General features: G+C 48.2%; 1 protein-coding gene and 1 long non-coding RNA gene across 4 annotated transcripts in view; one reads left to right on the forward strand and one right to left on the reverse strand.

Annotated features, from left to right (window-relative positions):
• The window catches only part of LOC138510245 (uncharacterized), a 34,422-nt gene extending 23,658 nt beyond the window's left edge, over positions 1–10,764 (reverse strand). Inside the window, exons 1-4 of the long non-coding RNA XR_011280350.1 lie at positions 10,680–10,764; positions 8,934–9,050; positions 8,509–8,594; positions 222–392 (exon numbers count right to left, since the gene is read on the reverse strand). This is a non-coding gene — a long non-coding RNA (uncharacterized lncRNA). The remainder of the gene's footprint in view (positions 1–221; positions 393–8,508; positions 8,595–8,933; positions 9,051–10,679) is intronic.
• An 88-nt stretch (positions 10,765–10,852) lies between these two features.
• LOC138510246 (zinc-regulated GTPase metalloprotein activator 1A-like) overlaps positions 10,853–26,705 on the forward strand; it is a 1,057,423-nt gene continuing 1,041,570 nt past the window's right edge. The window contains exon 1 of one of the 3 annotated variants that reach the window (XM_069625760.1): positions 10,853–10,964. In XM_069625760.1, the coding sequence (XP_069481861.1) occupies positions 10,903–10,964 (62 nt within the window). In that variant the 5' untranslated portion in view covers positions 10,853–10,902. The remainder of the gene's footprint in view (positions 10,965–26,705) is intronic. The other 2 variants (XM_069625761.1, XM_069625762.1) reach the window with 2 other exon arrangements.

Consider the following 26,705-nt stretch of genomic DNA (forward strand, 5'->3'; position numbering starts at 1 on the left):
ATGGTAAAAGGCGCTCTACAAATGCCAAATAACAGAAGAGAAATCATATACACCATCTATACTTTGGAGAGTTACTCTACAATTAACAGATGCTGTAAAACAGAGCTGGGCATTGTGCAGCACTCGTCTGTATGTGTAAAAAAGTCAGAGCCACCCTTCTCCCACAAACAAATAGATCGACCAAAAGAAATAATGTAAAAAAATAAACACACATTGCTTACCTGCTGACTGGAAAAGCACTACTGCTTTAGAATCATTCTCTTCACAAAAGAATGCCTCTTCTACTTTCATCAAGCCCCTCTATCAGCAATTTTAGCTTCACCAGGAATTCTCAAATGCACAGAGAATTGTTGGAATCAAAGAAAGCACAGTGCCATGATTTTAATTATTGCCTAAAACAAGAAGAAAAAAATAAATAAAGTACATTTAGTATGGTCCAAGTATTTGTGAAACTTGTCTGTACCTAAAACCATCAATTTATAGTGGGCTCATTATGGATGTTCCTGTCTGATGTGTCCATATTTGTAAGTGAAGCGTCTCTTGGTGCTTGGTAACTTCCTCCAAGACTTATTGTGGCTTCAACTAGTTCCATCTGCTCACTAATAAAATGGTAGGTGTTCTGGAGAGGCAATACGTTCTTAACTGCAGAGCTCTTGTACCTTTGTGTGTGTCCAAAGCCAAGCACCTGTTTCAGTTCTTAAATGTAAATACCAACCTTAGAGAGTCCCAGCTTGCGGACAGTAACATGTACATGAAATTATAGGGACTAGAAATAGGGGTATGCAGGGACAGAACCCAAGTGATCATTACTGTGGGAAGAAAAATATATGACACCTTAGCAGCCAGGAACTATCCTCCAGAAGGGTCAGAAGCGCACCCAACACCCCTCAAACCCCACTCCACCAAGCATCGCTACTATGCCATCAATTATCCACTACAGCTGAAATGGTGCAGCACAATACATATGGAGCTACTGCCAACACTTTTAATTTTAATCCAACTCTAGCCCCAGACATTGAAGGAGCACCATCCGTGCAAATACCAACACACAGCTCCCACTTCGGGCAGTGGGAACTTAGGAAGTTGTTAACAATTTCAAAGACGGGTCGCTGTTGCGCACACTGCTGAATGCAGCATTGAGCATGAGCTCCGAGGGCACGGCGGGGACCAGGACCGATAACTTGCACAAACCCCGGTTTTTGAAAGAAATCAACATGAAGATGTACGACGGTGCTGGCTACCCATATGCACAAAAAAAAAAAAAAAAAAACTAATCCCATGAATTCAAACAACAGGTCCGGACATACAGCAGACAATCTGCGCAGCCCCGAGCGGCCTACTGTGGAGTCCCGAAGCCCTCGCAGGCCCTGCCCATCGCAGACACCAAAGAAGAGACCAGACGTACTGGCGCTGATCCCGCTCCTAACATCAAACCAAGGCAGTGAGGCATGGAGGCTGCGAACTGGATGGGGACAGTTTGAATTGCCGTCAATGACACTCCCCTGCCCCCTGAGACGCCGGAACAACCTCCGGACACAGGAACTGCGAAAGTCACCTGAAGACACCCCCACCTGCTGAGCGTAGACCAGAACACGCTTGGCTCTCCAATTTCCCTCACGGACACCGCTATACGGACCCGCAAGGAATAAGGATCCTACACCGCCTATGCCAGCGGATGACGGAGAGGAGCCACAGCCACCACGAGAGCGAGAAAATGGCTGGGTGGAGGGGGAAAGACTATCCAGACGGACATGTGCCAAGGCGGGCAAGTGACAATCATGAGGCCCCTGGGGCCTTAACATCCCACACCCTGCCCGCTACAAGGCGTAACTGGGCAATCCATTCCATTGTTGACCGTGGGGGTTAGCAGGCATTTGCAGGAACAATAGCTGGTACACCGTACCGAAAGCTTGAACGGAGAAGCCACAAGGGCAAATACTGTGCTACACGTGTCACCTCGACACACCTTGTCCTCACATAGCCTGCGTGCTCATAGTGATATGCAAATATTCACCGCACTGGAGCCCACCAGGGGGTTGGGGGGGGGGGGTTCAATGAGAGCATACATTTCTACATCTGTCTGGGAACACCAGCTCTCTATTGTACAGACCGCTGTGTCCAGGCTCGGGGCTCAATCTATGGAGTAACACAGAAACAATAATGTTCTGGACCAAGGCGGGCGCGCGTTCTGCAGCAGCACAAACAATCAACCAGCCCGAGCAACCAAACAATGGCATGTGAAACACTGGAACAACAAAAGGATACCAGACAAATCCCCGGCCCCCATCAGGGTTAACACTGTGCACAATCGGAGCAAGAGAGATACCTGCATGGACTGCATGGGCATCACCCAGGTCTACATATCACCTGGCCACGCACTGAAAGAGCGCAACACAACATGCTGCAAACAGCATTCACAAAAGCGCATTAGTTACGCTTTAGGGGCAAGCCACAGGCTCACTGCCACTAGCAGAGACACAAACTTAATGTCACGAAGCAAGAGTAACACGGTCGAAGAGGCATGATATACACCTATGAAACACTGATGTAATTTAACCCCCCCCCCCCACCCTACATACCACGCTCAGGTATGCGCTCTACAAATCCAAATACCACGCCAGACCCAAACTCCGCACAGAGATAAAGGACACATCTGCAGAAGTGTCCACAAGTTCCTCGCCACCACACGACGCAGGGCCTGAGAAGTGGCCAAGAAAGGGGGAACAATAGACAGATCCACAAACCCTATCGCTAAGGCAAACACCATGAGCAGCAATGGCTCAGACCATGCAGTATCTCCCTCGTCACCAACGACATCAACCCCTATGGACCTACAGGCGGTTTTCACATCTATGCAACAGGGTTTTGCCGCTCTAAATGACAAGCTTGAAGGCATTAATACTAATGTCACATCGATCCGGAATCAGCTCGAAAAGGCTACCAGCCGCATTACTGAAGCAGAAACAAGGATCAGCACGACAGAAGACACGCTTGAAGCATTGCGAAACACAGTGACCGATATGGCCAAAGATTTGGGAACTGTTAAGACCTGGAAGCGAGATCTTGACGCAACAACATACGTATAGTAGGAGTACCGGAAGATGCACTAAAGGGCCCAACGGAGCTAGCCGTTGAAGGACTGCTCAAGGAATTGCTCGGAGACCCCAGTTGGTCTGCAATGTTTGTCGTTGAACGTGCACACAGATCACTCGCCCCACGTCCGAAACCAGGTGCCTACCCGAGGCCGATAATAGCGAGACTTATGAACTACAGAGACCTGGCACTTGGAGCGACAAACAGGAATTAAGAATGGGATCTAACGTGATTCATATATTCCCCCCCGACTACACCTCGCAGTCCAGCAAGAAAGGCGGTCATTCACAGGGGTTAAAAAGATGCTCAGAGAAAGCATGATACCCTATGCAATTCTGTAAACAGCCAGACTTTGCATGCAATACAAAAATAAGACTTTTTTTTTACATTCCTGGAGGAGGCAGACAACTTTGTGAAGGCGAACATACCTCTACCTGATAAGCAGAAGCCCAGAGGTGATGATGGTACCACAAATCGCTCCCCGATGAACGTACCAGACATGTGTGGATAACCAGCTATCGCAGGGACTTGGAACTATGAACACAAAGTTATATTTGATGCTGTTCCCGGAGGATATCAGTTTCCTGTGACAACTAGCCAGCACATCACTAATTGTCTTGTTTCAATATGTGTACTGGTAACGTATTTAAGATAGGAAATTATGTGGCCCCCGGGTCTTGGCTGCCACTGAAGCGGCCCCCCACATGCAAATGCATGAGTTTGTTAATTGGGTGAGGGGGAAGGAGTAGAGTGATACGCATAGTTGAATTTCAGGGAACTATGAGGGGGGTGGGGGAGGAGAGAGTGATGTTTGGGGTGTTAAGACACCGGAGTATAAAGAAAGGAAAGAAGGAAATATATTGTATGACTGTCAAGAACACAGCAGAGAGGAGTTTGAATGCCTGTGAAAGCGAGGAAGGTGATGGTGTATGTCAATAGAATAGGAGCACGGATAACATACCTCCAAGAAAAGCATTTACTATGATACCAGGCCATAGATTGCACCGGGATGGGGGGGGGGACCACTGATATTACATGTCCTACTTAACAAGAGCCCAGGGGGTGGGGCGGTTTATGATACTAATACATAAAACATTACCATTTACCCATCACACAACAGAGAGTGACCCAAATGGCGGATACGTGATAGTGCATGTGGCAACACTGAAATCCTACTCATCAACATATACGGCCCCAATATTCGTGATCGCGAATATTACACTGCAGTCTTTCAGAAATGCGCTAAATACCCAACGCCCCACATTATTTGTGGGTGGACTTCAACACAATACTTGATATGGACTGTACAACGAGCACCCCTAAACCACTGACCAACGCAGTCCATGTAATACGCACACATATAGGGCTTGGCCTGAAAGACGCCTGGCGATCACTACATGGGTCACAACAAGCATACACCTTCTACTCATCTGCCCACAACATACACTTCAGGGTCGACTAATGGCTGTTATCACAGGAGGGTCTTGGGCTGGGTATCAGAGACTACAATATTACTCGACTACTCACCGTTACTCCTCTCGTTGACTATCCCCAGAGTTGCCCCACAGAGACCCCATAGCGCTTCAAAACCACCACATTGGCTGACCCGGTATACAAAACCAGCTTGACACAACAAATCACAGAATTCTTCAAAAATAACGATGGATCAGTCCCCAGTCAGGCAGTCCTATGGCAAGCATTTAAGGCCTATATTAGAGGCACCGCCATGTCCACAGAACTGGGAATACTCAAAGACATACAGAGGGATCTGGGGAGAAGAGAAGAAGCGATAGCCAAGCTTCCAGAACAATATGTGATGGCTCCAACGGTGCAGACTGCAGCTGCAATTAAGGCACAGCTAGAGGAATTCCAGGCAGCGGCAGACCGTGAACTGCACTATTTTGACAGGCCAGCTACCGCAAGGAAGTATGGTGAACAAGAAAGACACAGTAAATTGCTGGCACAGACGGTATGGGGAAAGGGGGGGTGGGGGGGAGCCCGAATATACCATGTATAACCGTGAGGACAGAGTCGTGGTCACGGACCAGAGGGAAATAGGTGAACTCTTGACTTCTACACCAAATTGTACTCCCCCCCTCACCCCCCAAAAGCACCACCAGAGAAGGGGAAATAGCCAGGTAACTGTCTAAGATACCCACTCTGATCTGAAACCAGAGACACCCTGGACAAACCACTGACCAAGATAAAGGAGGCCATAAAGGTCCTTCCGGGCAGGAAGGCCCCAGGCTCGGACGCGCTAGGAGCGCAATTCTATAAAGGAGTTCGCAAAGATATTAGCACCCTGCCTCCACGTGGTTTGGACCAAGGCACTTGAAACAGGCAAACTACCGGACACAACCTGCAAAGCGGTCATAACCCTGCCGCTCAAACCAGGGAAATGACCCAAAGAATGCAGATCCTATCGCCCACTATACCTCATAAATACTGATGCAAAGATATTTGTGAAGATACTGGCCATGCGCCTGAACCCCCTACCATGAAGGCCAAGCAGGATTTGTATTGGGCAGGTCCACAGCCTCTAATGTCCACCGTTGCTTTAATATACTAGCTAAGATCCCTAGAGACACTGAGGGGGTAGCATTGGCGTTAGACATGCAAAAGGCCTTTGACACCGTACACGGGCCCTTCCTGTTCAGAGTCTTAAACAGCTACGGATTCGGCCTGAATTTTATAACTTGGGTCTGTATACTTTACACGCAACCCTAGAGTGTGCGTGAATGGGACATCAGCAAAAGCTAGCTGAGGGCACACGACAAGGCTGCCCGCTGTCCCCACTGTTGTCCGCCTTGGTGATTGAACCATTGGCCGACTTACTGAGGACAAGATGCAGCAAAGCAGGGATACCGCTTGCCATCAAAACAGAGATTAGAACTCTCTACACCGATGACATAATGCTATACGTGAAGGACCTGGAGACTAACCTGAGGAGGGTGCTGAATGTGGTCCGGGAATTCGGAGAATATTCAGGTCTAAGGTTGAATGCGGCCAAGTCCGAAATGTTCCTATCATCAGAGGCAACCAGACAACCCACAGAACTGCAGGTACTCAAATGGGCACCCCAATTGGTGCAATATCTAGGAGTCAAGATTATGGTGCGCTCACAGACAATCTCTGTGCTAAACTAAACCGATGGAACCAGCACCCGATCTCAGTAATGGGTCAACATTGATCAAAATGATTATACTCCCCAAACTGTTCTATTTGTTCAGCACAGTCCCAGTGTGGCCGGACAGATCCTGCTTTACCCAAATCCAAGGTGCAGTGAAGTATATCCCTTGTTACTTTTTCTGGTTTGATCATTCTCAAGACGTTCCCGGTCTACTGTTATCCGATGGTGGGAAACTGCTCCCAAATACGTCGCCTGAATTTGTTCATCTGGATATTCCGATCGGTAAAGATCTGAATAAAAGGCATGGTTTCCGTTATTGTATTCCCCTACAGATGTTTGGATCGACTGAATAGTTTGCAAAGCTAATCTTTGGTGCAATTGTCTGGCACAATTAGCTTTGACATAATAAATCTGCCAAAGATAGAGGGGATTTTTCGGCCTCTATTGTTTGAAGCAGGTTTAACTTGCCCTTTACTTTTCTATGTGCTTTTTGAATGGTGGGGCCTCTTTTTGTTTCCATTTCCCCCCCCCCCATTATCTGTTGGAGTTCCTGCTCCAACTCTATTTCTAACACCATTTTTTGTTTCCTATTGTAGGCAGCCACTACTATGAAGACTCTGAAAATTGTTGCTTTAAACCCACCCCAGGTTATATTTTCTTATGTGTCTTGCCACAGATTAAATTCAAAGAACTCTGCAATTTTGCTATCAATTTTACCCTTTATTACCGAATCCTGCAGAATTTCAGATGAGAATCGCCAGGTCCATACCCTCTGGATTGCCCCTACAATATTTAGATCTAAAATCAAGAGGTACATGGTCCAAAAGCATGATTGCCCGACAAGTGATTGGGTGACCCTTCCAATGAGTGATTTCGAAAACCCAAGCATAATCACTATGGGAAAATGACCTGTGTACATGTAATGGCTATATCCTTTCATTTCCCCCATTAATGTTGGGCAGACATCCACCAGGGTTAAGTTTGCACATTTTAGAGGGTGCCAGTTGCGACGAATGGGTAACCGCACTCCGATCACTCAAGGGGTCCCAAGCCAAGTTGAAAACCCCCAGCAAAATGACCCCCCCCCCTCACTAAAAGTTTACAACAACATTATAACTGTTTCAAAAAGCCTTCGTGGCTAGTATTGTGAGCATAGATCGAAGCACAGTAATCCTCTTTGGACCTATTCCCAATGTTGTAAAAAGACAGCGTCCCTCTGTGTATTTTTGTTCTTAGCACCTTCACCGCATTTGCCTGTAACACTGCTGGCTATCGTCACAGACGAAATTTGTATCTATCTGCAAGACAAATATGCGTTTCTTGAAGCACCACCACGTCCAGTTAGCGACACCCCTTCCTGCGTTGCCGGCGCATTTAGACCCCCAATATATTTAGCAGCTTATATATCACATGCCAGAAATATCACCTACTGCCCCCTCCTTGGCCACCCCACCTTCTCACGCTCATTCACTCGTTAACCGGTGGTTTAACCCCCCCGAACCTCAGATTTCCCCACCCACCACCCCTTCCTGCATCAACACACGCATCCTCCCCACATAGACTCACACACGCAGAGTCCAAAACTCACCTCCGACTACTCCGCCGAGGCTCACGGAGCCCGTCATCCCCTGCGCGCATTTCTGTGCGGCAGGGGTTTGACAAGTATGACAGTTCGATTTAAGACCGCTCTGTGCAGACATGGTGGTCTTTCTAAATCGACCCTACTCCCATAAGTACAGTGAAAAAGATCTTTTCACTTAAATACCAACGATCCATCTCAAAAAGGAGCCTGAATCTTTATTGTATGTCACGTTTTCAAAAATGAAAAGCCTCAACAAAAAAAATGATTTCAAATGGCAACACCACATGCACAGATTTAAACCAAACATGTGAAAATAAATGGGGGGAAAAACGCCAATGCAAAAGAAAATGGGACAGAAATACTGTGTGGGAAAAATAGAAGTCTCCAAAAGATAACAAGCAAAGACCACATGCAAGATTCAAAAGGAGCCATGTGAAAAGCATGGGTGGGAAAAAAGCCCCTCGCAGAAATTGGTCAGAAATACTGGTTGGATTAAATAAAATTAATAAATACACATTAATCCAAGTCTCAAAAAAATGTGTCAGATCGTGATGTCCTAGCTCGAATTAATTTCTGAAGTGTGATCCTGGACAAGCCCACAGATGGCAGCGAAAACCACACCTGGATGCACATTGCACAGGGACGATATAAACCTTCAGCACTTCTACTCAACCAATGATACATAGGTAAAAGAAATACTTGCCTGCCTGCGTGACTGGGTCAAGTGCTTCACTGGATTTTTCTTGCTGGGACACAGGTAGTTGGGTTAATACACTTGGAGCAATGATACTGAAATTAAAACGAAGGTTAGTCAAGGATTACATGGGTCTACCTAAGACTTCAAAATTAAGATTAGATGAGCAGGGGCTAAACCCAGCAGGCATCAGCTAGTAAGTAGGACCTAACGCTTCAAAACAGGAAAGAGTACACAGTGCACTGTAAATTCAACTCCCACACGAGACATGAACTTTCAGTACCTCCCCCAATGAGAAAGGACTCCCACATAAAGGAGCAGCCTCAAAAATAGGTTTGAAATCCCAATTGTGACTCCTAACTATACCTTTAAAATTGCCCCACCTTCACCCACAGCAAAATACAGTTACAAAAAAAAAAAAAGGGCCTCCTTACCTTTGGCAAGTCCTACTACAGATGTCAGGATTTTTTATGGTGCCATTTGATGGTGCCACTGCTGCTCAGGACTTTGCTGTCCTAAACGGGATGATATGATAGAGCCAATGTGTGTTCCTGCAATTGAAAAAGCACAATAAAAATATTATGGATGTACCAGATTGACCATACCAATATTTGAGCACTACACTCTGCCAGTCAGCGCACATCCTCCCCCACATACAAAAGGTACCTAGCGTGCAGAGTCCTAATGTGAAATCTCCAAAGTTCCCTATAGGCCAGTCCACCCCAGCTGGCAGAGAGAACAGAGCACTGGAGAGCACATACCTGAAAACGTGACATACTAGTCACGAGAGACAAAAAAAATGTTAGAGCAAGAGAAAAGGAGCATCAGCTGGTTAGATTTTACCCTTTCTATTCCCTGCCTATAAAACAAGTCCAGCCTGCTGGCATCCCAATCATTTATCTACATATCTTACATAGAATCCGACACAGTAGTGCTTAATCCACCAAGCTAACTCTCGGAAACATCGAGTAATAGCCATTTAGCTTTTACTGCAGTTCGGCGAGTGCTGAAGTAGAAGCAGACTCTGCTGCCGTGCCAGAAACGAGGGCCCCTTGCTTCTCTGCAACTTATAATGCCCCATTCAGCAGAAGGACTGGCTCGCACAGCAGGAAAATAAACATGAATTCCACTTTACATCACTTCTATGGAATTGGTGCACCCAAAGTACTGTTGGCAAGCCAGTCATTTTTAGTACATCAAGGGATGCATAGTCTCAGTCTATAGTAGATGGCTACCGGAGTAGCTCAGCAGGTCGACCCTTGCCGAGATGTTATATATGCAAAACTATCGAATTACTTTTTGCAATACTTATAAAAAAGGAACTGCTATAAAATGTGTTTGGCCAGGGGATGGGTTGGGGTATTTCTACCTCTAATGAAAATCAAAAGTTGGCACCCATGAACCCACAGTTTAATTTCTTAATAACTGCCGTCAGCATAATAGAAGCATTTATTTGGGTTTAACCAGTTTGACAAACATAACATCTTTATAAATATAGGCTGTGATAAAACACAAAGCAAGGGCCACACAAATTACAGAGTATTGGTTTGGTGCTCCAAATAAAATTAAAACTTGTCAAAGAAAACTAGCAAATGCAATAATGTGCCGAGCAGGTACAATGCCTGCTTTCAACAGTTATGCCTCCCTCTCCCCACCCCAGTGATGTTCATGGCCTATTGATTCCCAAGAAAACAAATGGGATGAGCAAACAAGAGCCAGAAAATGCCGCCCCACAGATAAAGACCTCTGCCTACAGTATCGCTAGCTTTAAGGCGAGATTCTCAATTGTTATCTTGCTGGCAAGACTACGTAGGTACCTGCATTTTCTAGCATAGTGCACATGAACATGCAAGCATATTGTCAGTGAGACAACACAGGGAAATGAAGGAATTCTGTCCTATGCAGCTGGCAGCCAAATTTGCAACAAAAACTAATCTGCCCTGAAATTCCCCCGCCGTGCGCGGCCATACATCACTTCTGTTTGATGGGAGGAGGAGGGGGGGGGGGGGGCGAATTGGGGTAATATTTAGTAGTCAAGATGACACACAAAGATCCGCTGTTGTTCATCCAAAATCAAAATAGGAAAAACAAACCCACCGGCGCCTAAATATACCTGGCGCTTCAACACTTTCGAGATGCATAAGCGCCTTATAAAATTACACTATAAAAATAAAAAATACCTGCCGGTGCACGGCGTAGAATCCTCTTTCCAGTTCCCCCATGATTTGCATCCTAAGCACGTACACGTCCTACCTGAAAACGTCACGGCGATTTAACGCATTTCAGGAATACGTGAAAACGTCATCACGACTTAAAGGCATTTTATAAAGTGTCTGCAAACTTTTAAACAAACACACACTGCTGTCGGTCTGATAGGACTTTAAGTGGGTGTTTCAATTGATAATGAAAGCAACACAAGGTCTCCCTTTACCAAACGCTACTTTTCGGTTTTCAGGCAGCATCAGGTCAGTGCATGTGATCCAACTAGTGTAGTGAATTGTTTTGCATTTCTTTTAGCATCCATTAGCTTAGATCGTTCTCACCCCTTGGTTGTTATATTGGTAAGAGGAGCCCTTTTGCAACCTCTGGAAATGCACGTTGAAGAGGCTGCAGCTGAAGCTGTAATTCGTTGAATTGTACTTATCAAATGGTGAAATTAAAAATGGTAGCTTCGTGACTTTCTAAACGTCTGGTTTTTGAAATTACACAGGGCAGCCTGTCGTTGTTGGTATCGTAGACCCTAGACACAGTAGCTGCCCAGTTCAGGCACTAACATGCTATATATATTTATTATATGTGGATAATAACTGCAGGCTCAATAGTGGCTGCAGACACATAAACAACACCACGATGAATATCAGAAGACACTACCTTTTCTACGACCATAGCATTTTTTGGATGGAGCGAATGAGTGCAGACACAATACCTACTCTGGAGCTAATGACTTCCGATTCAGTACGTCGTACATGCTCGTCGGCTACATCTGACAATACCTGCCCTGGGGCAAATCATTACAGACCAGTACCCGATCTGGGCTACCAATTACAGAGACAGTACCTCCCCTGTAACTAATGACTTTTGGCACAGTAGCTGCAAATTCGTCATATGTGACAGAATACCTGAATGATGGCATGCACAGTACGTACTCTGGGGCTAACTATTCCAGTCACAGTATCTGCTCTGAAACACAATAACTGCTCATGAGCAAATCTGGAGGTAATGAGTGCAGAAACAGTACACACTCCATGCACCCTTTCCTTCTCGTGTGTCCTTTTCCCATTCCTAATTCCCCTCTGACACCTCGAACCACACTCTCTAAAATGAACGAACAGCGTAAAGAAGTGATCATTAGGGCTAAACCATTGTCTCGATTTTCAAGGCGTGTTTGGTGAAAGTGATGGGATGCGCATTCGCTTCACTTGTGCCAAAAAGATGGCGAACCGTGCACAAAGGACATTTAAATGTGTGCATCATAGTTGTGCACATCGAGGTGCTCTTTTCCTATCAAATGCACAACTATGCAAGGCAGAGGGTGGAAAGGGGATTCTGGGCATTTTCAAGTAAATCCCGATTTTCAAAAGAGGTGCACTTTTCAAAGCACAGAGAAAAAAACATTTCCCTGTGTCTTTTTGGAACAGGAGCAGGGGGATATAAAATGTATGGGAAGGTCACTTCTGCGCCTCTCATGCAATGACTGAGTGAATGCTGTGTGTGAATAAGCCAGTGAATGTTGAGTCAAAGAATGTGTGTGTTTGTGCTGGGCTAGGGAGTTGATTTTGTCTTATGAGGGCAGCACAGTAACCATGCACTTTTTGTTTTAAATCTATTTTATTGCCATTTTCAACAGTAAGAACACGTGTAATCCTCCTCCCCATCCCTTCTCGCCCCCACCTTGTCCCCTTCCCCCTTGATCCCAATACATGTAACCAACAACGCACCTATTCCTGCCCCACCCAAATCCCTCCGCCCGCGCTCATAAACTCTGCAGATGGCTCCCGGTCCCAAGTTTCTGTTAGTGGCCAATTCTCTCGCCAGCCGTTGTATGGGCCCTTGCACCATTTCAGGAACTCTTTCTCCCCACCCCCATAGTCCTCGCTTCCCCTAGAAACTTCATCCATATCTCCTACCAGCTTCCTGTGAAGACGCCCTCCCCAAGTGGAGCCAGTACTCGCACCAACCCCAGCAATGTCATTTTCCTCGGACACCTTGCAGCCCACGAGTCCTGCTGCTGGTAATGCAGGATAATGTCCCAGTCTGAGAGAAACCTTTGGTGATCCCCTTGAATTGAATAGGTCACCCACTTCAGTGCACAAAGTTCCAGATTTTAATAACTGTACGGAATGCATGGTATCAATAGTAAGACAGACACAAGCAATCACAGTTCAATGGTTTTTATTGAACTTCAAAAAGGGTTTGATAAACCCCTATCTAATCCTAAATCTATAGATGGGAGCAAGCTACAATCATCATATAGTAATAACTGCATACTAGTGGTGTCTTGTCAAAATAAAAGGGCTTACACTAATAAACCTATTGCCAATCCTTACCTCTAAATACAAATAGCGTGGGCAATAATCTTATGACAAGAAAGAATTGTTCAAAATGAGATGTTAGGATGTTCAGGCCGTTGGCCTCCCTTCCTCAAGTTTTCGGCACAGGGCAAGGCAGTTCACTGGAGCATAACCCAGACTCTGGCTTCTTGAGCATGAGTGTACAGTTCAATCATTAGCATCAGGGCCTTCGGTGTACAAGTCTCCTTGCTTCCCAAAGTCTCTTCACTCAGAGGGCCTGATGCAACCAAATAAAAAACAAGTTTTTTTCCACTTTAGATTTTCACAAGTATTCACTTCGGGTGATTCACTATTCACCCCTGATCCCCTCATCCGGGCTGAGATCCCTTTGACACAATGTTCGTAGGATATTCGATTCACCGTTCACCCCAGATCCCCCTCTGCCGGGTTCAGATCCCTTTTAACACAATTATTCTTCCTCAGCCGGGATATAACATTTGTCACCTTTTAGTTGGATACCTAACAGAGATTTTCAAATGAGCACCCACGTGATGCCAGCACACTCTGCCTACGGTATCGTATCTTAGCTTATTCTGTTACTTGTCGGCTGCTATATTTCCATCACTTTCTCCATACACTTCATGCACTGTTCTCTTGAATTTCCTTTATACAATGTTGCTGCTTGCAACCTTGGTTTCCACGCAGACCAGTCTGGTATCAGTCTCCCCACCTCACCAGCTGTGCTGACTACACTGGTGCTGCTTTGTTGTAGGAGCCAAGGACCGTACCATGGCGGAAAGCGCTTCTCCCCACCTAGACCGTCGACACGGGAGAGCCTTGGGTATCTCTGACACACAATTCAGGACGTCTCAGCTTTGACCCTAGGTCTTACGTTTTCTATTCCCGAAGGCTCATGAAAGATAGTCTTTCGGTGAAAAGGTCAAGGGCACTTTCCTCTTTGGTCTTGCTGTCTTCCGCCTTGTATTAAGCTGCCATCTTGGAACTGCTGCTTCCTCATGTGGTTTGCCTTACTCGGAGTGTGCTTTCGTGCTTCGCCTTTTATCCATGTGGGGAAGTGTGATGGAAGTCGGGTGTGTGTAATGATCAGTAATTGCCTGACCCTGCTTGACCAGGGTAGTGGGACACATTAGGTATACGGCTCGGGTATTAGTCTGTTTTCTCTCACAGTGAGCTGTCGTGAGAAATTGTTCATGTTGGAAAATGGAGGGGGGTTGAGTTCTTGGGTATCCTACCTGGTAGGATGGGATAAAGGTGTTACCGCGTCTCCCTACCCAGTGTCCCACTTCCACTCCCCAAAGACCCATCATCCCAGTGATCCTCCCGCACTGGTCCACCCCCAGGAACTGGATCCAAAAGCGATGGCTGTGTCCTGGCCACCTGGATGACAGATCCCTGGGGACTATCGAGTGAGATACCTTCAGGTTTCTTACATAACCCATTCGTGTTCTGTGGGGGCAGCTTTTTGTTTCCATTTGTGTGCCAACTCAAGCATTGCCACCACTATCAGGATGATGTATGTCTTTCTTTAAGCTTAAAAGAGTAGATTTTCCAGAACCCACACCCATTCCAAGCATGGCCATTCCTATGTTGTCTGGCATTTGACTCCCAAAAATACTATTCATTGCTGCATGGATCATGTCTCAATAAGGCTGAATGACTGGCATTCCCACCAGATATGCTTCCACAATCCCAGTTCCCCATATTCCCTCCAGCAGAGCGCTGACACAGTTGGATAGCATTTGTCATTTTTCTGTGCTGAGATGCCTTTGGACCATTCTCTTAACACGCATCTCCTGAATCTGGATAGCCCGCGTGAGCTTGGGGATATCTGGCCATAACTGAGTCCAAAGTTCCCCCTCCAGCGGCTGCCCCACTGCAGTTTAACACTGCTCCATACAGTGCCATGCCTGGCTCATTGACCCTTCTACTATAATCCCATATAACATTCCTACCAAATTCCTGTCCCCATATCCATCGTTATGACCCTTTCAAAGGGCGTGAGATCCCTGGTGGCCACTGACCTAACCATTGGGTTCATAAGCCAGTGCCTCAGTTGAGACTAGCGATACCTCTCCTCCTCATCTAGCCCGAAGTCCTGCTTGCTCTGTGCAAAGGATTTAATGTCCTGACCCAAGAACATGTCACTTAGTTTGATGCACCCTGCCGCCTCCCACCCATTGAATGTGCCCCTTTCCATACCCAGTGTGAACTGGGGATTCCTAAACAGCGACCTCAGGGGGGAGGGGAAGTTCACCCTCCACACCAGCTCATCCCATGATTCCCCCACTAGGGCCCCTATCCTGCTAGGGTACATGTTTGCAGGTCTGTCCCCCTTGGGTCGCCACAACGCCTCTTCCAGCGGTGAGCCCACCACTGCTTTGTCCATTCGACACCAGACCTTCCTGTGATCTCCTCATAACCAATACTGGATCACTCTGATTTGAGCTGCAAGGAAATGGAGGCAGAATATTGGTGTTTACAGCCCTCCCTTGCTGCTGGGAGCTATTGGCATCTGCATAGCTACCCTGCGTCTCTTGCGGTTCCAAATAAATGACGGACATATTTTGAAGAGTCCTGAAGAAACCTTGGGGAACCCCCACTGGCAGGGCTGTGAAATAGAACAGGATTTTTGGCAAAATCACCATTTTAAGGGCATTTATCCTCACCATGCAGGATATTGATAAGGGCACCCATTCTGCCAGCCAGAAGCCGGTGCAGCTTTTCTGCTAAAAGCGGGTAGTTGGCACGGTAAACGGCACCCAGAGAACCAGTAATATGGACCCCCAAATATCTAATGCTGGTTTCTGCCCATCTATAGAGTACTATACCCCGCAATTCCTGAACCTTTTCTGAGGGGGTGGTTACATTTAATCTGACTTGTGGACATTTATTTTTAACCCGGTCACCTCCCCAAAGAGAAGAAGTTCCTGCAAAATCCCTGGGATTGAGGTTTCTGGTTCTGTGATCAAGAGGAGCATGTAATCAGCAAATGCTGCGACTCTATGCTCCTCACCCTCAAAGGAAATCCCCCCTAATATCCGGGGAGGTCCTAATGCTGGCCAAGATCGGCTCCAGGTGGATGGCATATAAGAGCAGTGAGAGCGGGCAACCCTGCTTAGTGCCTCGTGAGACCGTGATCCTCTGGGAAAGTTGGCAGTTGATTGCCAGGCGCAAGAAGGGTGTTGGGATCTTAGCTCTTACAATTCAAAGACATTTAGAACCAAATCCCATAATCTCCATGGTATGGAAGAGGAATGGCCATTTGACCTGATCGAATGCCTTCTCGGCATCCAATGCTAGTGTAAGTTCAGATGACAGATTCGCCAAAATGTTATCCAAGGTCTGCCTATGCCTAATAATAAATCCTGACTGGTCGGGATCAATCTTGGTGTCTAGATTAATACGGGCAATCGGCCGTTCCGAACCGCATAGAGTGACATCTTTACCCTGCTTTGGGAGCAGCACAACCTTGGCTTCTTCCATTGTCTGGGTGATACACCCTGTCCCATCCCAAAAGAGTTGAAGAGCTGGACTAAGCGCCGTATCAGTGCCTCACAAAAGGTTTTGTAGAAACACTTTGGAAAGCCGTCCGGGCGGGGGGCCTTTCCTGATGGCAAGGCAGCTATAGCCACCCTTCTTCAGGAGTAATGTCTCCCTCAAGTTCTTCCTGTTCTTGAGGAGTGATCTTAGGGAGAGGGCACCAGGACAGGTATTCCCTTTGAGCTCCCTCCTCAAGGGAATCTGATGTGTACAGGTATGAATAATATTCTGTGAAGACCTAAATTATGTCAGGTAGAGCAGTGCTTTCTTGCCCCCCCCGCTTTTATTTTAAGGATTGTCCTCAACGCTTCTATTTTCCTAATAAACCTCGCTAACAGTCGATCCGCCTTATTGGCTTTGACATAATACCTATGTTGGAGGTAGAGCAGTGAACGCTCTGCAGCTCTAGTCTGCAAAAAATCCAATTGCTCCCTAATCGGCATACTGCCCACTTTATTTGCCACTTGAGCCATTATAAGTTTAGCTTCCAGTTCCTCCTGTAAGAGTCCTCATTGTTTGTCCCTCTGGCACTTCATCACAATGAGTTGACCCCCCCTCAGCGTAGCGTTGAACGCCTCCCACACCATCTGGTCATGTACACCCTCTGTTGTGTTAAGTGCAAAGTAATCCACAATGTTATTCTTTATGTCCTCATATAGGACTCCATGCTTAAGGATGTGGCTAGGGAACTTCTACTGCCATAGGCCTGGTTCGTTCTGCCCCATATTGAAGGTAATCGTTATGGGCCCATCGTCTGACCGGGCGATCACTCCTAGCTCTATTCCTGTAACCCTACCAAATAGTGACCTTGAAATCCAGGAGTAATCTATCCTTGAGAAGGATCTATGAACGTGGGAATAAAATGTGTAGCCCCCACCCATCAGCTCCCTCCAGCCATCTACCAATGCCAATTGGGCCATGTGTTCGTTCAAGCAGGCAGATGTCGCCACCTGGTTGTGGAACACCCTTGCGCTCCTGTCTTCTCTTGGGTCCCACGCCAGATTAAAGTCACTTATCCATATTATCTGCCCATCTCAATTGCAGAAATATTTGTCTGATAACGGCTTGCAAATTAACTCCCAGAAAACTAACATCATAACTCTTGGTCCACGTGATCGTCATTGCGTCCCTATATTTAAATGGCATCTCTCCAATCAATCTCTTTCTATGATCAATGAGGTTTGCTACTTGGGAGTTCGAATTAATAACAGCAAAGTTGATCAAACCCGTCAGAAAGAAAGACTGACGTCCCTAATCACGCAAGACCGAAATCATTCACAAAAGACTTGGTGAACTCTCCTTGGTGCCCTTACTTACATACTGCACTAAGTCTCACCAGTGCTTTTACATGGAACAGAAGGGTGCATTTCTACTCCATGGGAACTCTGGCCAACCCACAAAGGGTCCTTTTGGAGAAAATTCTTAATCTATCAAACATAATTCCTGCAGTGGTCATACGGTACAAATTGGGACTAATATCAATCTTTGCAAGATCACAATGGAAATCTTTGTCCCTCTACCGCAAGCGCATACTTGCCCCCTCGACAAAGCTGTCGAATGCTCAATTTAGCATTGTCTAATGGCACAGAGACCTTACTGGACAATTGGCTCAACAGCTTCTGAGGTTTACTGACCGACTACTCCGGTCCTGATGAACTAGTTTGCAATAAAAAAAATATATTTTTATTACATTTTTTAAACAACATACCACACAACTGCACAGAGGTACACGTTATCACATTATCTCATATAATCCAGTTTCCTCTTCTAAACCTAACTCCTCCTACCCCAACACAGCCTGCGCACAGTACCTTAAGGATGTACTTACCGAATTACACTGCCTCTGCCTCCCCCACCGTAGTCTGGATGGCAGCTTCACCATCATCCCACGTAAACAATGTCACAGTTAGAGCAATCCATCTTTGAATGTCCATTCCCATTTCTAGATTTTGTTCCCCCTAGACATTGTCCCACACTCCAGTTTCTGCTGTAGCCTATTTTTTCGAATCCCCCCCAACATCTCGTAACACTCGGTTCCTTCGCATTTTTCCACTTGATAGCAATGCTGCATTTGGCTAATATATACATCAGATCTTTAATCTTATTCAACGTTTATCCTTCACAATCCTTTTATATCGGCCCAGCATACAGGCTTCCGGGGTCTGTATGTCTAGTTCAATACCACCTTTCGCTGCTTCATGCGCCACCCCTCTCCAAAACACCTGCACAATCGGGCAACCCCAAAACATATGTGTAAGACCTGCCTCTTATAGACTACATCGAGGACACTCCTGTTTGTTAGCACCCTTACATTTAGAAAATAGCAGCTGGCGTGTGGTATGCTCTCTGCATAATGTACAGTTGTAATCTGTCGTTTCTAGAGACTTTCTTAGGGTACATTATGCTTTCCCATTCCTCATCCCCAAACGTTTTTCCTAGTTCCCTTTCCCATCTCGCCTTACATTTCAAGTCCTCCTTCGAGCTATGTCCTATCAATATTTCGTAAATCCTTGAGATGGCATGTCCTCCCTCCGCTATAGTAAACAATAACTCTATTTCCTCACTCCCACTGGTCTCTTCAGTGCTGTTCGGCCATCTATTTTTCATCAGCCTTATCAATGCATTGTGCAACAGAAACTGACCACTATTTATACCCATGCTCTCCTGCAGTTCGGTAAACTTCATCAATCCCTTTTCGTTCCTCAGGTCTCCAACCGTAGCTATACCGCATAGTTCCCATTGTCATTGCACCACTGAGCCACCACCTGGCATACCCTCCATAATCGCTGCTACGGGGGTCTGTGGAGAGAGTGGATCTTCTGATCCCATGACTTTGCAGGTCTTGTTCCAAATCTGGATGCCTATTGTTACCAAGTATGGAAATCCCTTTTGTTCTCTGGCGGGTATCCAAAATATGTCTGTGAGGTATCTTTTTTTGGACACTTGGCTGCAAGAGTGCAGTTTCTGCTGTTGGGATCGTCTGCCATCCCTTGTACTACATTTTGTAGCTGGCAGGCCTGAAAGTACAGCTCGAAGTTTGAAATCTTCAGCCCACCATGTTCACAGGGCCTTTGTAGTACACCAAGTGCAACTGTGTCCCCCTTCTGCCACAGGAAGCCCCTACATACTTTTTCCAAATCCCGAAAGAATTGCCTTGGAATGTTGTACGGTACGTTCCCAAAGCAATGCATGAGCTGCGGCAGCGCCACCATTTGTAGCAGTGCTGCTCTTCCCATCAAGGACAGAGGTAACTTGCCCCAAAACTCCATTGAGTTCAACAGCCCATTTTTAGCCAATTCGTGTTCCCTTTTAGGATCATGATAATTGTTGATACCTAAGTACCTGAAGGAGGTCCTGCTCCATGGCAGGGGAAGGACCGACAGGTCTCTCTATGTCACTTTTAACATCTTTGCCAATGGGAACAGACATGACTTACTCTTGTTTATCCTGATTCCTGTTAGAGCCCCAAAGTTGTCTAGCACCTTCAGTATGTATTGCAGATTTGTGGCTGGGTTACTCAGGTATAGCAACATGTCATCCGCGTACATGGACACTATGTGCTGCACCCCTTTTACCTCAATGCCCAAATCGCTATATTCCTATCTCAAGTAGGCGGCTCGGGCTCCGCTACTATAATATACAGCATGGGGGACCGGGGGCTTCCTTCTCTCGTACCTCTATACAGTTGCCACTTGTCCGAATGTTTCCCTTCTAGACCCTGACCATTGGTTCATCTCCTTCACACCCAGAGGCAGCAGGTGAGTGCACCCCCCCAGGACCCTCCTGGGCCCTGGGGAGCAACATCTCGGCTTGTGTGGCTGACTCCCTGCCCCCGATCGCCATCCTGCTTCCCCTGCCTTTTTCCCGTGTCCCTTCTCCCTCCTCCCGCCTCCTGGCCCACCCCCTCCCGTGATTGGTGGAGCCTGACTCCTCGTTGGGCCTAGCGGCCGCAGTGCCCCCTGCCTGCCTCCTTCACACCCAGAGGCAGCAGGTGAGTGCACCCCCCCCCAGGACCGTCCTGGGCCTTGGGGAGCAACATCTCGGCCTGTGTGGCTGACTCCCTGCACCCGATCGCCATCCTGCTTCCCCTGCCTTTTTCCCGCGTCCCTCCTCCCGCCTCCTGGCCCACCCCCTCCCGTGATTGGTGGAGCCTGACTCCTCGTTGGGCCTAGCGGCCGCAGTGCCCCCTGCCTGCCTCCTTCACACCCAGAGGCAGCAGGTGAGTGCACCCCCCCCCAGGACGCTCCTGGGCCCTGGGGAGCAACACCTCGGCCTGTGTGGCTGACTCCCTGCTCCCGATCGCCATCCTGGTTCCCCTGCCTTTTTCCCGCGTCCCTTCTCCCACCTCCTGGCCCACCCCCTCCCGTGATTGGTGGAGCCGGACTCCTTGTTGGGCCTAGCGGCCGCAGTGCCCCCTGCCCGCCTCCTTCACACCCAGAGGCAGCAGGTGAGTGCACCCCCCCAGGACCCTCCTGGGCTCTGGGGAGCAACATCTCGGCCTGTGTGGCTGACCCCCTGCCCCCGATCGCCATCCTGCTTCCCCTGCCTTTTTCCCGCATCCCTTCTCCCTCCTCCCGCCTCCTGGCCCACCCCCTCCCGTGATTGGTGGAGCCTGACTCCTCGATGGGCCTAGCGGCCGCAGTGCCCGCTACCTGCCTCCTTCACACCCAGAGGCAGCAGGTGAGTGCACCCCCCCCCCCCAGGACCCTCCTGGGCCCTGGGGAGCATCATCTCGGCCTGTGTGGCTGACCCCCTGCCCCCGATCGCCATCCTGCTTCCCCTGCCTTTTTCCCGCGTCCCTCCTCCCGCCTCCTGGCCCACCCCCTCCCGTGATTGGTGGAGCCTGACTCCTCGTTGGGCCTAGCGGCCGCAGTGCCCCCTGCCTGCCTCCTTCACACCCAGAGGCAGCAGGTGAGTGCACCCCCCCCAGGACGCTCCTGGGCCCTGGGGAGCAACATCTCGGCCTTTGTGGCTGACTCCCTGCTCCCGATCGCCATCCTGGTTCCCCTGCCTTTTTCCCGCGTCCCTTCTCCCACCTCCTGGCCCACCCCCTCCCGTGATTGGTGGAGCCGGACTCCTTGTTGGGCCTAGCGGCCGCAGTGCCCCCTGCCCGCCTCCTTCACACCCAGAGGCAGCAGGTGAGTGCACCCCCCCCAGGACCCTCCTGGGCTCTGGGGAGCAACATCTCGGCCTGTGTGGCTGACCCCCTGCCCCCGATCGCCATCCTGCTTCCCCTGCCTTTTTCCCGCATCCCTTCTCCCTCCTCCCGCCTCCTGGCCCACCCCCTCCCGTGATTGGTGGAGCCTGACTCCTCGATGGGCCTAGCGGCCGCAGTGCCCACTGCCTACCTCCTTCACACCCAGAGGCAGCAGGTGAGTGCACCCCCCCGGGACCCTCCTGGGCCCTGGGGAGCATCATCTCGGCCTGTGTGGCTGACCCCCTGCCCCCGATCGCCATCCTGCTTTCCCTGCCTTTTTCCCACGTCCCTTCTCCCTCCTCCTGCCTCCTGGCCCACCCCCTCCCGTGTTTGGTGGAGCCTGACTCCTCGTTGGGCCTAGTGGCCGCAGTGCCCCCTGCCTGCCTCCTTCACACCCAGAGGGCAGCAGGTGAGTGCACCCCCCCCCCCAGGACCCTCCTGGGCCCTGGGGAGCAACATCTCGGCCTGTGTGGCTGACTCCCTGCCCCCGATCGCCATCCTGCTTCCCCTGCCTTTTTCCCGCGTCCCTCCTCCCGCCTCCTGGCCCACCCCCTCCCGTGATTGGTGGAGCCTGACTCCTCGTTGGGCCTAGCGGCCGCAGTGCCCCCTGCCTGCCTCCTTCACACCCAGAGGCAGCAGGCTTTTGTGGCTGACCCCATATCCAGAGGACTTTCTGATCCCCCAGCAGCCCGCTCCCACTCCGCACCCTCTTCCTTCTCTCCCTTCCCTCCCGCCTCCCAACCCGCTCAGGCCCGTTCTCATTGGTCCTCTCACCCTTCATCACTAATCCTCCCAGGGCAGCCCTCTGCCCGTGCAGCCCCCGGCTAAGGGCCCCAAGGCCAAGGGCGGCTCCAACAGAGGCGGCTCCAGGAAGTGTCAGCAGGTGTCCGCAAAGGGGACGCCAAGGAAGCCAGCAGCCAACAGACACCAACAAAAACCGTGAGTGTGGCATGGGTGGGGAGTAGAGCAATCACTCTACTCCAGAAAACCCCTGCCACTCTATCTTACCTACCAATAACATAGAGTGCCATAATACTTCCATGCCCACTCTTAGATAGAATTGTGAACATTGGCCTGCGTCGCATCTAGATGGAATTGTGAATGTTAACATGTCCACACTTAGACAGAATTGTGAATATTAGCATGTCCACACTTAGAGACAGAATTGTGATTGTTAGCATGTCCACACCTAGACAGAATTGTGAATATTGGACTGCGTTGCTTCTAGATGGGACTTTGAATGTTAGCATGTCCACACCTAGACAGAGTTGTGAATATTAGCATATCCACACTTGGACAGAATTGTGAGTATTAGCATGGCCACAGTTGGACAGAATTGTGAATATTGGCCTGCGTTGCATCTAGATAGGACTTTGAATATTAGCATGTCCACTCCTAGACAGAATTGTGAATATTAGCATGTCCACACCCAGACAGAATTGTGAATATTAGAATGTCCACACTTGCTAGTCCACACTCAGACAGAATTGTGAATACTAGCATGTCCACTCTTAGACAGAATTGTGAATATTGGCCTGCGTTGCATCTAGATAGGACCTTGAATGTTAGCATGTCCACACTTAGACAGAAAGGTGAATATTAGCATGTCCACACTTAGACAGAATTGTGAATGTTGGGGCAGACTAGAGTACGCAGGGCGGACCCGAGCGCGCAGGGTGGGCCGGAATGCATGAGTGCATGGAGCGGACCGGAATGTATAGAGCAAACTGGGGTGCATGGAGTAGATAGGAGTGCATGGAACGGACAAGAGCGCATAGAATTGCGTGACGTGTATACTATGGTCTGAAATGCAGATAACGTTTGAAAGAGCATATAACCCATCATATCACACCATCATGCTTACTCTCTCCTTTACATCACCACTCAACTAGAACACAGGGATACTATGACACCATTCGGTATAACTGTTCTCATATCAACATCCGCCGCTCACTCCACATCATTCTAAGTAAACACTGCTGGTTACACACCCCCCAGCCAGGCGTTCTCCTCAGGCCTAACGCAGCCACATCCGATCTGGATAAATCCTGCCAGAACGAACACATACTCCTGACCTCTCAACCATCACACCTACCGCTAGAAAGCAGCTATTACACGGATACCGCACGAGCTGCACACATACCCGGTGCTCACACGCACCTTTTGACCCTCTCTACTCCCTCTACTGATATGAACTTCGGTTCCCAAGGGCGTTCAACCTACCAGCGCCTTCAGACCATACCAATGGTATATAAGGCGCTATATAAATGCAAAATAACATAACATAACATATATAAACTGAACCCACCTCATATTCTGTGGCCCAACACCCATCTTCACCATCGTGGCATATAACTAGTCCCAATGAACAGAATCAAATGCCTTAGTGGCATCCAACGAGGCGACCGCGCACTGTACTACACTGTTCTCTGTGTCATAGATTACATGATGTAGCCGTCTCAGGTTCTCTGCAATATTCGTCCCAGGTACATAACCAGTCTGATCTGGATGGATCTTTAACGGTATTACTCTGCGGAGTCTATTAGCCAAAATTGTAGTGAGAATCTTGCTATCCTGATTCAACAGTGATAGAAGACTGTAGGACCTGCAGACGGCGTCTGTCTTATTTGGCGTTAGCAGTGGAATTGTCAGGGCTTCCCTCATGCTATCCGGGAAGATGTTCTCGTCATACTCCTGGTTGTACACTTTAGCGAGAAGAGGGGCCAGTGTGTCCACGTAGGTCTTATAAAACTCCCCCGTGAACCCATCGGTGTCTGGGGCTTTCCCAGAGGGTAAAGTTCTGATGGTGACCACTACCTCCTCTGGAGTTATAAGTGCTTCCAATGCGTCTGACTGCTGTGCACCCCGACATGGTAGGGTGATAAGGACTAGGGCATCCTGAATGTCCCTATCCCCATTGCGGTGGGGACTCGCATATAACCCCTTATAATACTCAGAAAACACTTCATTTATGCCAGCTTGCGTATTTATTGCGTCTTGGTCCAAGTTTCTGATGGAGCATATGGGGGATCTTGTCTCTCTCCGCTTATACAGCAAAGCTAACATTCTACCAGGCTTGTCACCTTGTGCGTGGCTTCTTTCTAGTAATCTTGCATATTTACATTTCCCCAACCTGTCCCACTGCACAAGGCATGCTTGCTTCAATCTAATAACTTCTTCCACATGTCCCTTGTCCGTGTTTGCTGCCCTCTCCAATTGTAGCCGTTTCTCCTCTGTTTTCCAGTTCTCTGACCAATATTTTCTGTACTCCCCCCCGATTCTGCTATAATTTCTCCTCTGATGACCACCTTATATGCCTCCCAGACCGTACCTACCCTTTGCACACTACCCTCGTTTATAGTGATTAACTCAACGTTTGTTTTTCGAATGTGCCCGGCAAATGCTCTGTCTAACAATGCTTCACTTCTCAGCTTCCATGTGGGTATGGGTGGTCTGCCAGTTCACCGTAAGCGAGGAATTATCTGATAGGGTCCTAACTAGGTATTCTGCGTCTGTAAATTCAGCCCGGTGTTCCTCCCCTGAGAACAGGTAATCTATTCTGGTGTAGACTTTATGTGTGGCAGAGTAATGGGAATATCCTTTTTCTTTGCCATGTTGTACTCTCCCCAAATCCCTCAGCTGGAAATTGTGCAAAATTGAACTTAATACCTTGGCTGGTGGAGCCGGCCGTTTGTGTTTAGAATCAGATCTATCAATGGCGGGGTCGAGTGTACAATTTAAAATCCCCTCCCCAAATCAACTTTCCACTTCGGTAGGGGCCTAGTCTGGCATACAATGATGTATGAAAAAAACGGTGGCATAATGGTTAGGCGCATAGGTGTTAACGATGCATATTTCTTTATCATCCCTTGTATCATAGCCATTCTACCTTCACTATCTGTCTTCGTGGCCAACACTTTAAGTGGTATTGAGGGAATACCCAGTTGAGTACCCCTCTTGCATAAGAAGAATACGTGGAATCCACCACCTCTCCACCCCATGCGGCTGCCAGAGATTTCTGTTTCTGTGCATCTAGATGTGTCTCCTGCAGGAGCGCTATCCCCACCTTATTTTGCTTTATAAACATCTGTACTCTTCTGCGTGTAATATAGTTGTTAAGACCTCTGACGTTCCATGTCAGGATTTTAATTGACTCAGCCATTAATTTGCCATGCCCATTGCACCAACGGGAGCTGCAGTCTGATATCAGCCCCAGTGGAGTCTGCATCAGACATGTGTCTATATGTGTCAGGCAAACCGTCCCTCCCCCCTTAACTAATCCCAAACCACATTTAAACCTAACTTGTCCAGCTGTGCCGAGCATGCTAGACTACCTCGTTTCCGCTCCATTCGATCTAGGCAGTAGCCTAGTCTCCTGGTGCCCAACAGGCGGATACTTAAAAAGTAACCCTAAAAAAACGATCTTTTATGGGAGTAGTGGGACTGTAAGTAGCGTTCCCTCTACCAGGTTTCCGTGGGTGCACTGCTCAGCTCCTGCTCTGTTCACATATTGTTTCGTTGCCATACTATTTATTGGCAATGTTGCTCTGTGGCCTAAGTATTTCAACCCCTGCTATACATCCCTGCATATTATCAATTTAGCCGTGGAGGAATGGGCGGCACCCACAGTACCCATTCAAGTTCTTTGGCTCTGCTCTGTAGTCTCTGGGATCTGCGCACTGTCCATCCAATCTTGTGCCTCCATCGGTGTCTCAAAAAATAGTACTCTATCATTATGGAGTACTTTCAACTTTGCCGGGTATAACATGTATCTCAGGCCAGCCTTGCTTTCATCGTAATATATTGGGCCTTTGCTTCTGTACCTGGAAGGTGTAGTCCGGATACACAGAAATCTTCGCCGAGGCGCTTTGTATTGACCCTCCATCCCTGGAAGGCCAGGATTTTCTCCCAGTATTTATAGTTGAGCACTTTGGCTA

The sequence above is a fragment of the Ambystoma mexicanum genome, chromosome 6p (assembly GCF_040938575.1).
Source record: "Ambystoma mexicanum isolate Mex_15411 chromosome 6p, UKY_AmexF1_1, whole genome shotgun sequence".
Classification (NCBI taxonomy): Eukaryota; Metazoa; Chordata; class Amphibia; order Caudata; family Ambystomatidae; genus Ambystoma; species Ambystoma mexicanum.